This window comes from Numida meleagris, chromosome 8, assembly GCF_002078875.1.
Source record: "Numida meleagris isolate 19003 breed g44 Domestic line chromosome 8, NumMel1.0, whole genome shotgun sequence".
NCBI classification, from domain to species: domain Eukaryota; kingdom Metazoa; phylum Chordata; class Aves; order Galliformes; family Numididae; genus Numida; species Numida meleagris.
The window spans coordinates 1,598,244-1,611,917 of record NC_034416.1 but is presented as its reverse complement, the minus strand read 5'-3'; the positions used below and the strand labels follow the sequence as shown (position 1 = coordinate 1,611,917).

General features: G+C 57.6%; 1 protein-coding gene across 2 annotated transcripts in view; it reads left to right on the top strand.

Moving 5' to 3' along the window:
• BCORL1 (BCL6 corepressor like 1) overlaps nt 1-13,333 on the top strand; it is a 20,361-nt gene extending 7,028 nt beyond the window's left edge. The window contains exons 3-14 of one of the 2 annotated variants that reach the window (XM_021406653.1): nt 1,175-1,265; nt 1,536-4,109; nt 4,429-4,594; nt 4,838-4,918; nt 5,111-5,536; nt 6,777-7,006; nt 7,120-7,326; nt 7,416-7,582; nt 7,727-7,872; nt 8,793-8,870; nt 10,854-11,007; nt 11,807-13,333. In XM_021406653.1, the coding sequence (XP_021262328.1) occupies nt 1,175-1,265; nt 1,536-4,109; nt 4,429-4,594; nt 4,838-4,918; nt 5,111-5,536; nt 6,777-7,006; nt 7,120-7,326; nt 7,416-7,582; nt 7,727-7,872; nt 8,793-8,870; nt 10,854-11,007; nt 11,807-12,083 (4,597 nt within the window). In that variant the 3' untranslated portion in view covers nt 12,084-13,333. The remainder of the gene's footprint in view (nt 1-1,174; nt 1,266-1,535; nt 4,110-4,428; nt 4,595-4,837; nt 4,919-5,110; nt 5,537-6,776; nt 7,007-7,119; nt 7,327-7,415; nt 7,583-7,726; nt 7,873-8,792; nt 8,871-10,853; nt 11,008-11,806) is intronic. The other variant, XM_021406654.1, reaches the window with a different exon arrangement.

The following is a 13,674-nucleotide window of genomic DNA, read 5'->3' as shown; positions in this document are numbered from 1 at the left end:
GGCCTCGCCGCTGCGCTGGGCCCGGCCCGGGCCTGGCTCGGCCCGCGGAGTGCGGCCGTCCTGCGTTGGGCGGCCCTCGGCCCGGCGGCGCTCGGCTGTCATCTGCGTGGCGCTGCGGAAACGCGATCTCTCCCCTCCCCTTATTAATAACGATCCTCCGGAGCCTTCTGTGGTCCGGCCGAGCTGGGGAGGAGAGGGGACAGAAATGCCCGGGCTGTGCAGGGGGAGGCCTGGCGGGTCCCCGAGGCGGGATGCGGCTTTGGGATGGGGCACCCGCGAGGCCTTCATCCCAGCCCTGCACGGCTGCCGGTGTCTGTGCCATGCGTGTGAGGTGGCCGAGAGCCGCTCCTGGTGCCCGGCACTGAGATGGGGGGGCCCGGGGATTGGGCTTGCACCCATCGTCTGGTTGTTGTGGATGCGTGTGGTGTGAGGAGGGAAAAAGCAGAAGTGCTGGACTCGATCTCTTGAGGTCCCTTCCAACCCCTGCAATTCTGTCATCAGCGGAACCTGGAATCGAGCTCTCTGATCCCGACAGTCGCGCTTGTCTGTAACAGGGCTCGGTTGAAACGAGACTGGAAGTTGCCCTAAATACCACCAGGGCCCAGACAAAGAGCATGCGAGCACTGTCCGGTCCTCTGTCAGATCACAACGACAGCTGTGTCCTCGGAGCATCCCATTTCTGTGGAGATCACAATCCTTGTTCCGAGTTCACACTTTGCACTCAGGAAATGTCGTGCAAAGACTCACGTGTTCCGGCCAGCAGGACGGGTGGCTGCAGGACCGGCTCACAGACACAGCTGCTGAGCTGGGGCATCAGGAACGTGGCTGGGAGACAGAGGAAAGGGAGAGAGGATGTGTGTCCTCCGAGGAGGACAGGGCTGGAAGCGTGTGATGGAACAGAAGGGGAAATGGAAGGGACAGGAGCAGGTGTATGGAGCCCTCTGGGAGGGGGAGAACAGTGATGGACAGCGGAGCTCCTCGTCCCCACAGTCCTGCAGCAGTCGGCACCCACTGCTGTTGTGGAAGGTGTAAGGTGCAGCGAGCTCACAGCTGTCTGTCTGGAGTGTGCTTCTCCTTGTCAGCTGCTCTGCTGTCCCATGTGGGGACAGGGAAGGTTATGATGCTGGGAGGGCATCCTGGGGTTTTATAACACCATGTCTTATTCCCCCCTTAGGAGAGCACCACTTTCTGATGAGGAGTCTAAAACCAGCAGTGCCCAGCATTTGGGATCACAAGAGTTTTGCGTCAGCAGCAGCCTTTCCAAGGTGAGCTCCCTTTGTGCCCATCAGGGTCCTCTGTGAAGGCCTTTCTCTGATGGAACAGGCCAAGCAAGAGCACCTGCCCTCATGGGTCCTGCAGACCTCCTCTCTAGAGGGATGCACCTACGTGCTCAAGGGGCAAACAACACTCCAGGTTGGAAGGAGCTTCTGCCTGCGTGGCCTCTGCCTCCTCAGGGCAAGGCTAGAGAGACTGGCTGCTTTGCTGGGAGCTGCTTCCACAGCTTTTCAGGATTGCTTTCTCCCTCCTTGTTGCAGGTGGAGCTCACAGCAGTCAGCGGTGGTGGCGGCGGTGCCCAGGATGCAAGTGGCAAGGTGGAGGAAAAGATTGGACCCAAATTGGAAGAGCAGCCACCTGATCCTAACCCAAACCCAGAGTGTGTGGGAAAGACTGTGAAAGACGATGTCCAGAGCCCTCTGGCAAGCCAGGGGGATGGCCGAGGGCAGGAGCCTGCAGTCCCCCGAGCTGCTGAGCAGGAGAGCAGCAGTGTTGATGCTGCCGGGATGCCTGCAGATCCTCCCAGCGATAAGCAGGCTGATGTTCCTCCCACCTGCTCCGCAGCTCCAGAGAATGAGCCCGCTGGGAAGGAGAAAACGGCCCCGAGCACCGGAGCACAAGGGCCAGCAGTGCTGGCAGAAGGGACGTTATCTGTGGTCGCCTCCAGCTGCAGCACCTCAGCCTCCACCCCTGCAACTTTTACTTTGAGTCGAGTGTGCTTTCCCACATCTCAGGCCCCTGCTATGCACAAAGTGCCCCTGTCCTTTCAGCCTGGGACAGTCCTGAGCCCGAGCCAGTCGGTAGTGTACATCCCGCCGCCCAGCTGTGGGCAGCCGCTCACCGTGGCCACACTTCCAAGCACCTTGGGGGTCTCCTCCACGCTCACCCTTCCCGTCCTGCCTTCCTACCTACCCGAGCGTTGCGTACCAGGCATTATTGCTTCTCCAGAGCTGCGTTCCTACCCCTGCACCTTCTCTGTCACCAGACCTTTGGCTTCAGATGCCAAAGTGGTGTCGGTGGAGGTGAATCAGCTTAGCTGCTCTTCGCCTTCAGGTGGAAGCAGTGCCCAGACCGCTGCTGATGGCGCTCCCCCGTCCACAGCTGGCCCTGTCCTCTCGTCCAGCCAGCCTCTGCCGGCAGCACCGTGTGGAAGCACTGCTCCCTCTTCTGGCACGGGCACACAAGCCAGAGCGCCGGCAGCGCCTGAGCCGCACGCACCAGGGGCCGCGACTTCGCTTTCACCTCTGAAGTCCCCTCCGCAGCTGGAGCGTGAGATGGTTTCCTCTCCAGAGTGCAGCGAGATGCCTCTCGATCTCTCCTCCAAGTCCAATCGCCAGAAGCTGCCTCCACCCAGTCAACGCAAAACCCCTCCGATGCCCATCCTCACGCCTGTGCACACCAGTGGCAAAGCACTTCTCACCACGGTCCTGTCCAAGTCCCAGCGTGCGGCCCAGAGCGCGGGCAGCAGCGTCACCTCGTGTCTCAGCACCACCGCACCCTTCGTCATCTTCCCCGAGTTCCTGCGGAACAGAGAGCAGGGCTCCTGGGTGAAGAACACCACTCTCATCAGCACCATTCCAGGCACCTACGTCGGCGTTGCCAACCCCGTGCCCGCCTCGCTGCTGCTCAGCAAGGACCCCTGCGTGAGCTTCAGCAGGGACCCCCACCACCTTCCCAAGCAGGAGCCGATTTCCATCATCGATCAGGGAGAGCCCCGAAGCGCTGGGGTTCCCTGCGGGAAGAAAGCCAACCAGGTGGGCACAGAGAGACAGCAGGATCCTGCCAAGAGACTGCTTCATGGCAGAGTTGCTCCGGGAGCTCCTTTGTGTCAATCCAAGGACATCTCCACCTGGAATCCCGTCCAGGGGAGCGTGTACCCACGATGCCCTGTGAACGGCAAACCTTCCAATCCTCAGCTTTTGCCTCTCGGCTGGTCTCCTTATCATCAGACCCCTCTGCTTTCGATTGGCATCTCCACCACGGGGCAGCTGCCCCCAAGCCCCAACAGCTCCTGCAAGCCCGCTGGCACAGGTGAGCTCCCCACGTTTCTGAGCGTGCAGCCCACGGAGCCCAGCGCGGCGGCCCAGAGCCTGCCCGAGGGGCTGCCCAGGCTCCCACCTGCAGAGTGCGAAGCTGCGTCCAAGAGCAGCAAGAGCTGCCGGACCCTGCCCAAACCCGGCGAGGAGCAGGACGGTGCCGTCCCCTTGAACGCAGGTCCGTCTCCTCAGACCAGCACTTTGGATGCAAAAGGAGGAAAGGGGAAGCTGGACGACCCTCCCAAGAGTCAAGAGCATGAGGAACCGGAGGCTGACTCCAGTAAGGAGGGCGGTGTACAGACTGAGGCTCCCCAGGGGAGCTGCAGCCTCAAGCAGTCGGATGCAAAGCCTAAAAACCAAGTGTTAGCGGCGTACCTGTCGCACGACCTGCCCGTGGTCGGGCAGCAGGCCCTGCGGATGGTTCCGGAGGTGCCCGCGGCACCCGTGGAGAATCAGCGCAAGGAGCCGGGTTGTGAAGGCTCCCAGCAGCCACCAGCTGCAGAGCCCCTCCAGTGCACGCATCAGGTGGATCTATGCAGGGTGAAGAAGGAGCGCGTGGAGAGCGACGTGTCGTTTCCTTCGGTGACTTGCCTGCGAGCTGGGGCTGCTCCCCAGGCCTTGGCGGAGGCCAAGCTCACAGCAGCAGGCCAGGTCAAGCAAGAGAGCGGCACGCGCTGCAAGTCCAAGCGGCAGCACGACGGCGATGCCAGGCAGGTGCAAAAGAGACTGAAGTGCAAAGCGCAGGACGGCGAGGAGCCGCCGAGCAAATCGGGGAGCCAGAGCGTGCATGGCCGGAAGGTGGGTGAGGTGGGCTGGGGCTGGGGCTGGGGCTGGGGCTGTGGGGTCGTGGCTGTGAGGCTGGGGGTGAGGCGGGAGCTCTGCTGGGCTAGGACAGCTGCGTGCTCAGGGCTTTCTACCCGTGCTCTTTGGCGTTGTGTGGCAGTGAACGTCTGAAACGTCTGGATCTGTAGGTCACGGAGCAATATGGACCTGGGGTGTCAAAAATGCTGGAGGGCACCAGCATCATGAGCAGGGGACGTCTTTTGTCCCTTCTCCTTTGCTCCTCCAGCACCGTTAGTCGGAAACTCAAGCTTCAGTCTGTGTCCTCCGTTCACAGTGGCGAAAACACCATGACAATCTGCATGAGCTCAGCAAGCGAGAGGGCCGAAGTGGCCTGGGATCGGTGAACGACCACAACAGCCTCAGGGTAAAGCGTAAGCGCAGGAGGCCAGCGAAGACAGAGTTCCCTTCTCCTGAGCACCGTGGGGACAGCCACGAGGAAGGTACTGCTGTCAAAGGCAACGTGTTCTTGCAGGGTTGGGTTGTGGCAGTTAGGGTCGTGCTAATGCTGTGGGGCCAAGCTGCAGTTCTCGTGAGACTGAATGGCCTCTGCAGCTGGTGGCTTCCCACTGCAAACTGGGATCCTAACAGAGCTAACGTGGGATGGTGGACTGCCCTCCCCAGGCCAGCAGACGTGCGAGCTGAGATCCTGGACGTGCCTTCTCAAGGGGTGGTTTTCCCCACAGGTTGCCTTGAGAAGAAGCCCAAGAACAACTTCCGGGACTTCATCCCGGTGGTGCTGAGCAGCCGGACACGCAGCCAGTCGGGTGAGTTGGTGCCGGGCCCTGGGACGGTCCTGCCAGGAGAACAGGGTGCTTCGCCAGCTGGGCAGACCACCTGGGTGGATTGTGAGCTTTTCCCTCTTCGTGCGGCTCTGTGTCCGTCTTCTGTGCTGCCTGGCAGCGTTTTTCTTGGAGATGGCCTTGGCTTTTTTGACACTTCTTTCCGCTTCTGTGCAGGAAGCGTTGCTGGCTCTTCTGCTAGTGTGATGGGAGAGTGTGATGTGACCGGTCAGGATATTTTACCTTTGCTAGAGGAGGACGAGGAAGAAGAGGAGGAAGAAGAGGAGGAGGAGATATCCTTGAAACGTCGCAAGCTGCGAAAATCCCACCAGGCATCGCGTTATCACAGTCACAGGGCCAGGGACAGGTCTGAGAGGAGCAGCTGTCACACGAGGAGGAGCCGGGAGCTACCCTGGAGAGTGGAAGCATCCAGGCAGCTGTGGGAGCCCAACGAGGAGGAGGAGGATGACAGCCACATCAAAAGAAAGAAAAGGAGGCGACAGAAAAGCCGGAGATACCAGACCGGGGAATATTTGACCGAACGGGAGGAAGAACGAGTGGGCTTCCCTCACAGGAGGAGAAAATCCAAAGCAGGTATGACAGGTATGGGCTGGGAAGGGATTTCTGGTACCAGGCCAAGGCCCAGTGCTTTTGGTTTTATTTGCTCTAAGTGGTGATGGAGTTTTGTCACTACAACAGGGACAGTGATATTGATGTCCGCAGCCTGGGCTGCTCCATAGATCAGCCAGGCCTTCTGCAGTTCGTGTATGGGTCTCGTGGCCATGAGTTTGGTTCAATCCTTTTTGGTCCTGCTGCTGACACCTGCCTCCACCACCTCTGGGTGGCAGCAAAGCCCTGAAGTTCCCTCCTTACCTCTTACTTCCGTGTGTTTTTTTAACTGCCCTCTTACTCGTTTCATCGGGTGCCCCTAAGTCTTGCTCGGCAGGATGGGGTGAACAAGGATTCTCCATTCCGCCGGTGCTCCCTTTTGTGATTATTATTATTATTATTATTATTATTATTTTTGCAAACTTCAGTCGCGTCCTTTCAGCCCTCTCCTCCCCAGCCCGTTGTGCCCTTGCTATGGGGTGTTGCTATTTCAGTGAAGCAGAGTGCGTGTCCTCGCGTGGTGCGCTGGGTTCTGCAGCGCTGCGCAAGGAAAGGAAGAAAAGCTTGGATTTCCCCCGGGGCATCCTGGTGCTTCCCGCCTGCCTGCATGTCAAATTGAAACTTTAAAGTGCTACTTAAGTTAAGGGGAAGACATGAGAGGTCGAGGCAGGGTCTGCTTTTGTAGGCAGCAGAGCAGTGTCTGTTTATGGGCAGCTTCAAGGGGATGCCTGGATGTCCTGTCTCTCCAGAGGGTTGAGCCCCACTTGGCCTCAGAGATAGGAGGGGATGCACTGTATAGTGGCACACAGTTCGTAGAATCACAGAATGGCCTGGGTTGAGAAGGACCTCAGAGATCATCTAGTTTCAACCCTTCTGCTGTTTGCAGGGTCGCCAGCCACTAGACCAGGCTGCCCAGAGAGTTACCACGCCACTGGGAAGCAAGCTGGGCTCCTTGACTGTTAGAGCTGATGAGAAACCTTAGCGAGTCACGTGGAAACCCCAGAGCTCGGTAGGCTTGGTCTTTTCAGACCATGCTGTTGTATTTCTTGTGCCCACGCTGAGCCCGAAGGCGATGGAGAAAATTTGCATATTCGTTGCTTGTGACCCTCTACCATGAGCCTGGGTTTCTGGGTGTGCAGCCATCGGAGAGCTGAGGTTTGGTTTGGCTGGTGCCAGAGGTCTGGGGTGCTGGTCCTGTGCCTACAGCATTTCCTCATTCCCGTTTCTCCTGTAGATTTTAGGTACCGAAAGCAGAAGGAATCTGCGCAGGGTAAAGGCACAGAGCTACGGCTGAGGAGCAGGCTTTCCCCATCCCCCCGAAAATCTCAAGGACGCCCAGACTTTCGGAACGGCTTCTTCCTGGAGCACTCAGACAACTCCCCCGTCCAGGAGGAGCTGGAGAAACCATCAGGAAAACGCAAATGTAAAACCAAACACCTGGCAGGGATCTGTGATGAGGGGAAGGTATGGCTTGGGCTGACAAGGGGAACGTGGGTGGGGAGAAATGAGAGTGACTCCTGCCGCGTCAGTAAGCCGGGTCAGCGTGCGCCAAGGAATCGTATTCCTTCCTTTGCCAGGTGAAAGGACGCTGGAACCAGCCCAAAACGCACTCCCCGAAGAAGCCCCAGGACTCGTGGCCGCTTTGTAAATCCCATCGTGTCAGCCCAGGGAGCTCCCCTGAGCTGCCTGCGGCCCAGCACATCCCTCCTGAAGCACGGAGGCTGATCGTGAACAAAAATGCAGGGGAGACCCTTCTGCAGCGAGCAGCTCGCCTGGGCTACAAGGTGAGTGGTGCCGCCGCCCGCCCTGTGCCCTGTGCCGCGTTGCTTTGGTCCGTGCGTGACCCAGCCTGCAACGCTCTTTGTTTCTGTAGGACGTGGTGCTCTACTGCCTGCAGAAAAAGAGCAGTGATGTGAACCATCGTGACAATGCTGGCTACACAGCTCTGCACGAGGCCTGCGCGCGGGGCTGGATCGACATCCTGCACATCCTGCTGGAGCACGGCGCCAACGTGAACTGCAGCGCCCAGGATGGCACGAGGCAAGCCAGGAGCACGGGGCAGCGAGCAGGGCATGAGTTCTGGGAGGAGCTGGTGGTCGTCACTAGATTTGTCTTACCCCAAAATAGATTCTTTGCTTTGCGCTCTCTTCCGGTCTCTTTCTGCTAACGCTCCTGTCCTTACAGGCCTGTCCACGATGCAGTAGCCAATGACAACCTGGAAACCATGTGGCTTCTACTCTCCTATGGTGCTGATCCCACTCTGGCCACTTATTCCGGGCAGACAGCAGTGAAGCTTGCCACCAGCGACGTGATGAAGCGCTTCCTCTGTGGTAGGTGCCTGGGGCTGACCGCATTTCTATCCTTCCTGTCTGGCAGCACACAGGAGCAGATCCGGGTGTCAGAGGGTTTAAAAGTGCCCGAGCAGCCAATGACTGAGTGACTGTAGCTCTGTCCTGTCACACGTGTGTTTTCAGCACCCAGTGTTTCTAGACTAGCGTACCATTTTCCAAACAAGATGCAAGTAACTTCTAGTTCTCTAATGTACAGGCAGTGCTTTGGTCGCACACCTAAGGTCAGCATAGTGCATGAGGGTCAGAGACACAGCAGCATCACTTCCTGGTCCTACTGCATAACCCAAAAGACACGCTTTTGTTGCCACACAGTGATGCCATCTGCTCTAAAATGGCTCTGCCCAAATGCTGCTTGCCTGCTGTTACCATTTTTGATGACTGTGGCTGAGGGTGAAGCACACCCACTGTTCTGTACTGTTTAAGTAGAAACAAGACGAGTGTCCTGGCTTCTACGTAACGGTGAGGCAAAGGCAACTGGAAGAGATGGGGGTTCCCAGGTAGATACGAGACATAAACCCTCCAGTTTCTGAAAAGTCTTGTTTGCCAGTTGTCTTTCTGTGCTCTTCCAGGCATAACTGTACATGCACCTGTTGTGGATGCAATTTTGAGCTTGAGATGACCCTAAGAGCCTCGCTTTCCAACCCGCATAGTGCTGTCAGTTGGTTTTCCCCATTAGCTTCTATTTCATGTTCTCAGGCCAGGGCCACATTGCCTTTTCCTGAGTGAGAGTGCCCTTCTTGCAAATGGCTTGTGGTTCAGATTCTGCCGTAATGCCTGGTGTTACAGCAGAGGAAAAGCAGTAGAGATGGCGTGGCTTACCCAGGATCAGTGGATACGTATGCCAGGGCTGCGGTGTAGCCAGTAGATAAGCAACAACCCTCTCAATTATTCCTCTTCAGATTACCTTTCGGATCTCCAGGGGCGCACGGACGGAGATCCTCGAACAGCGTGGGACTTCTACAGCAGCTCCGTGCTCGGTGAGTTCAGCCCATCTGATTTCATTTACAGCAGCAGAGCAGGGAGAAGTGCGTCCGTGAGATGTGACACGTCATTCGCTCCGTTCTGTCGGCTTCCCTCTCAAGTCACCTCTTAGCTATTTTACCACAATGTTACGTGCTGAGAGTTCCCACTGCTCCTGGAAGGGACTTTTTCTTTGGGAGGATGCATTTGTGGATCCTTCCAGACCGTTGTCCCGCGTGCTTTGATGGACGCTACTTCAGGACTGCGTGTTCAGAGGGCTGGGGCAGCTCTCCTATGAGGACAGGCTGTTGAAACAGTTGGGGTTGTTCAGCTTGGAGAAGAGAAGGCTCCACGGAGCTCTGATTGCAGCCTTCCAGCATCTAAAGGGGCCTTCAAAGGTTCGGTTCTTCCAAGTGTCCCTTCCCATCAGAGCTGAAGCACGAAACATTACATGTCACTCGGGGTGGAGGAGAAATCCCAGCCCACTGCTGGAGCCATTCCTATTCCTCAGGGCAGGAAAGTTGTGCACGGTTTCCCTTAGGTCTGCAAATCTCTTGGGGCCAAAAGATGACGAGGGAAACGAGAGTGTGGGATCTCTAAGGTGTGGGTGTGATCAGCTCATCAGCCTGATGCCCTTTGTGCTCATGTAGCTCCAGAAACAAAGTCCCACTCCAGGGTTTCTCCTACGCTTGGGACTAGCACTGTTGTGCCCAATTATCTCTGTCTTGTGGTGGGATGGGATGTTCTTGTTTGTCATCACCCCTCACTTGGGCTGACGGACAGGGCTGGGAGGTTGGGCCATGTTTTTTTCCACATTGACTGCATTTAATTCTTTTTCCCCTGGATTGCTCAGCCAACAGGATTTTTTTCAGCCGTGGCATTTGAGCTTTGCCCAGCAGTGGTATCAGACCAACGTTCACATCATTTAATTTTGCCCCTTTCTGCAGTAACTCCTGAAGATTTAAGCAGCCTGTTTGAGTGCACGCCTCCTGTCACCTGCTGCTGCTTCCCTGTTAACGTTCTTGCTTGGTGCTGTGTTTGCTTGCAGAGCAGTGCAGTGCGTGGATCTTTCTCGGGCAGCTCACCTTAAGATCTTTTTTTTTTTTTTCTTGCAGCCTTTTCTTCTGAGCATCGTGGTGTTGAGCTTTTTATTTTTTATTTTTCTTTTTTTTGCACAAATGGTTTATTTGCTTCTCGGCACACTTGGTCGACTTTTCTCTATAGAATCTGCAAGTTTTTGGAGACATATTAACTCAGCAGGACAAAAACACTCTGCAAGCCCAAGGCTTCTGCAAGCCAGAAATCTACGGGGCGATCCTCTGAAGTCGAGCTTCTTGTTGTTGTGTTGTATTTGCCTCAGATCTGCTGTGCAGTTGGGTAGCACAGCCTGGCAGCCCACAGTTAGACACAGTTCCTGGCACGCACCTCTCCAAAACCTGCTGGCAGTTGTTGAGAGCGGGATCTGGGTGGCAAAGTACTCGGCAAGGAGAGAGCAGTGCCTTCCTTTATGGGATGTGTGCAGACAAAGCATCTCCTCCATTCACCTCCTTCCCGAGTGGTGCAGGTTCTCCCGGGCTGCAGAGCAGCGAGGGCCGAGGGCGTTTTGGGGAGCCTGGTTTTTGGGGGTCAGCGTGAGCTCGTTCACTGATGCTGGGTGGAGGTGCCTCATTTTGCAGGCAGGCAGCGCTTCGTCCCACGTGTGAGATCGGCGTCATCCTACCATCAGTGTCAGATGTTTTCCTGCCCAACCCGCTCACCACGGGGATTTTTCAGGCCGCTCTCTGTGCAGGGCAGCTCTGCACTCGCTCGGAGTTTCTCAGGGATACGAGGGGCTGGAAGAGCAGGAGGACGCTGGGACGTAGCTCTTGAATTCATCGTGGTGGTGTGGGGACGGGCGCGTGGGGTTGTAGTGGCAGCCGATCCGGTCAGGCAGAGCTGTTCCCCGCGGGATGATGGAGTGAAGGCGTGAGCAACGCCAGCGTCTGTTGTTTTTGTTGCAGAGGGAAAAGACAGCATTGGATGCGATCTTCTGCTCAACCCTCCAGGGAGCTCAGACCAGGAGGAAGAGGAACAGGAACCCGACAACTTCATGTTTGAGTTCTCAGACAAGCCGCTGCTGCCCAGCTACAACCTGCAAGTGTCCGTCTCTCGGGGGTGGGTGTCTTCTCCTGGCATGGAGAGCGTTTGAGTGACGTTAATGCTCCTTTAGAGGGGGGGGGTGGTGCTCGTGAGCCTGGACATTGCCGTCCAGGTTGGGGTTGACACGAAATGTTCTTGTTTTGAAAATGCACGCGTGCTTGAGGAACTCTTGAGAGCCCAAAGTGACCGCGCGCCAAGGGGACAGGCAGGGCAGAGTTTCACTCGTGTCACGTTTTCATCCTGTAGATTTCAAACCACTTCCCCAGGGGAGAAAAATGCCTTCGTCCTTCTTCTGCAGGTGGAGGCACAGAGTCGTGGCGGTAGGGCAGCTTTCCTCGTAGCAGAAAATAGCTGCCGATGGGGCACTGACCATCTCGTGGCACTCTCCCTGTCTTATGCCACCTCATAACAAATTTCAGAATTCCTCATGATTATTTTTAGAAAAGTGGTGAGGATAGAAACCACTCTTGCTAAGGCCCACGTCAGTGAAGCAAGCGGAAGACAGCAGGCAAGGTGTGATTTGTTTGGCTGATCCTCGGAGGTCCGCCCCTGAGACAAAGGCAATCCTTTCCCTTGGGGAAGGATTCACAGTGGGATTTATTCGGATGTGGGCAGGAGGGAACGTAGGGCTGAAATGAAGCAGGGGGTGCAGCCCTGCAGTGACCGGTGCCGGGGGACTCGCTGAGGCCGGCGCTCCTGCGGCGTGGATGCGCTTTGAGAAGCCCCAGCCTGGGATCCGTCGGCTGAGTTTCCTGCTGGCTGGGAATGCTGCCGGTGCTTTCCCTAACGGGTGATCTTCTTGCCGTCCTCGCAGGCCTTGCAACTGGTTCCTCTTCTCCGACGTGCTGAAGCGGCTCAAGCTGTCCTCCCGCATCTTCCAGGCCCGCTTCCCGCACTTCGAGATCGCCACGCTGCCCAGGGCCGAGTTCCAGCGCCAGGTGGCCCTGAGCCAGGTGCTGGCCCAGGACGAGGTGCAGGAGAGCCCCGAGCCGGCGCAGGGTGCCGCAGAGACAGTGGAGCTGGTGCACTACGAGCCCGAGCTGCTGCAGCTGCTGGGCTCTGCGGTGGAATACGAGGCGTGGAGCAGCTGACGGGGGCGGATCGCTCCCTGCATCGTGAGGCAATAATAAGGACCAACGGGAAGCAGCCCTCTTAGAGCCAGCAGCAGGGACATGAGGCTTCGGCCAGCTCATCCTCCTCCCCGCGGTGCCTCGGTGCCGGCTGGGGGGAGAGGACGCCGCCTCCAAGGACTTCCCGGGGTTCCTTCGTGACGAGCAGCGGCGGTCGCAGCTCTGGCAGCCCCATCCAGCAGCAGCAGCGGGAGGCGGACCCTCGCTGTGGGGCGCCGTGGGGCAGCGACCGGCTCGAGCTGCGCTGTGGGGCGGTGGGAGCAGCCGCCCGTCCCCGCCTGACCCCGTGGTGGAACTGCACCTCTCTGTCTGCCCCTCCGCCCCGCCCCCGATGTCTTCCATAGTATTTATTTAATTAGTATTTAATTTGTTACGTTTCCTTTCGTTTTTTTTTGGTTTTTTTTGGTTTTTTTTTTTTTTGCAGTCTGTATCACTGTGATTATGTGAGCTCCGGGCTATGGGATGAGGGCTTTCCTCCGGCCCCTCTCCAGCACTCCCCAGGGCCTGCGCTCCCCTGGAGCACCACCCCGAGCTGCAGAACCGGGCTCTGCGGCTCTGGCACCTCGGCTGAGAGCCTGGGGACGGGCCCATCTCTTAGCGTTGGAGCCAGCTTCTGCTGAAGGCACTCTCACCCGCTCTGCTCCATCCTCACCAGGCTCCTTCCTTCATTTCGGTCACACCGCTGCTCCCCGGCAGCTGTCACCGAGGCAGCCCATGCTTCCAGCAGCTCGTCCCCGCCGGGCTCTCTCCCCTCTTGCCGGCCCTTCCCCTTCCTGTGTCGTTGGGAGCAGTTCTACCGGAGAGAGCAGGCACAGGGCAGGGCTGCTCCGCTCCCGGTAGATGGTACAGTTTTATTGTACAGGTGCTAACAGGACTCTGAGGACGGGACAATCTGTTTTTGTTCGGGTTTTGTTTTTTTTCCGTCTCTCCTCTGCTCAGCAGTGGGAGCATTGGGTGTTTTTTGTTCTTTTTTTTTTTTGGTTCGTTTTTTTTCTTTGTGTTGTGTTTCTTCCCAGCCAGGGCAGGTGTACCTTTCCCCTTGGACTCCCAGCTGCTGGCCTCCCCTCTCTGGGGCCCGGCCCCTCCTTTTTTAAGCCGAGGATTTTTGCCTTTGGGTGTGTATTCTGGCTGCTCTTTCTGATTTCTGTTTTATTATAAGCAACAGGCTGTGGTGTCAAAAACACTTATGTACAGAAAAAACCTGCATCAGGCCCCCTGTCTCTCGCCTCTTCTTCTTTGGCCCGTGCCTGGCGCCCGCTGTGCCCAGCAGAGCTGTGGGGCCGCGGTGGAGGGAGGGACCCCAGCTGCCTCCCAGCAACCAGGGGCCAGATCCCTGGGCAGGGGGGGAAATGCTGCGAGTGCGAGGGCCGGGGGCTGTCTCCATGCCTGCTGCTCTCCAGCCCTGGCTCAGCTCGGTGGGGAGCTGCAGCACTGCAGCAGACGCGCTGGCATTGGCGTGCTGCTGCCAGCAGGATGAGCCCCAGGACTGCGGCAGCCTCTCGCTGACCTGTGCGAGACTGCAACGCGTGCTGTAGCCCCTCACCTGAGCGAG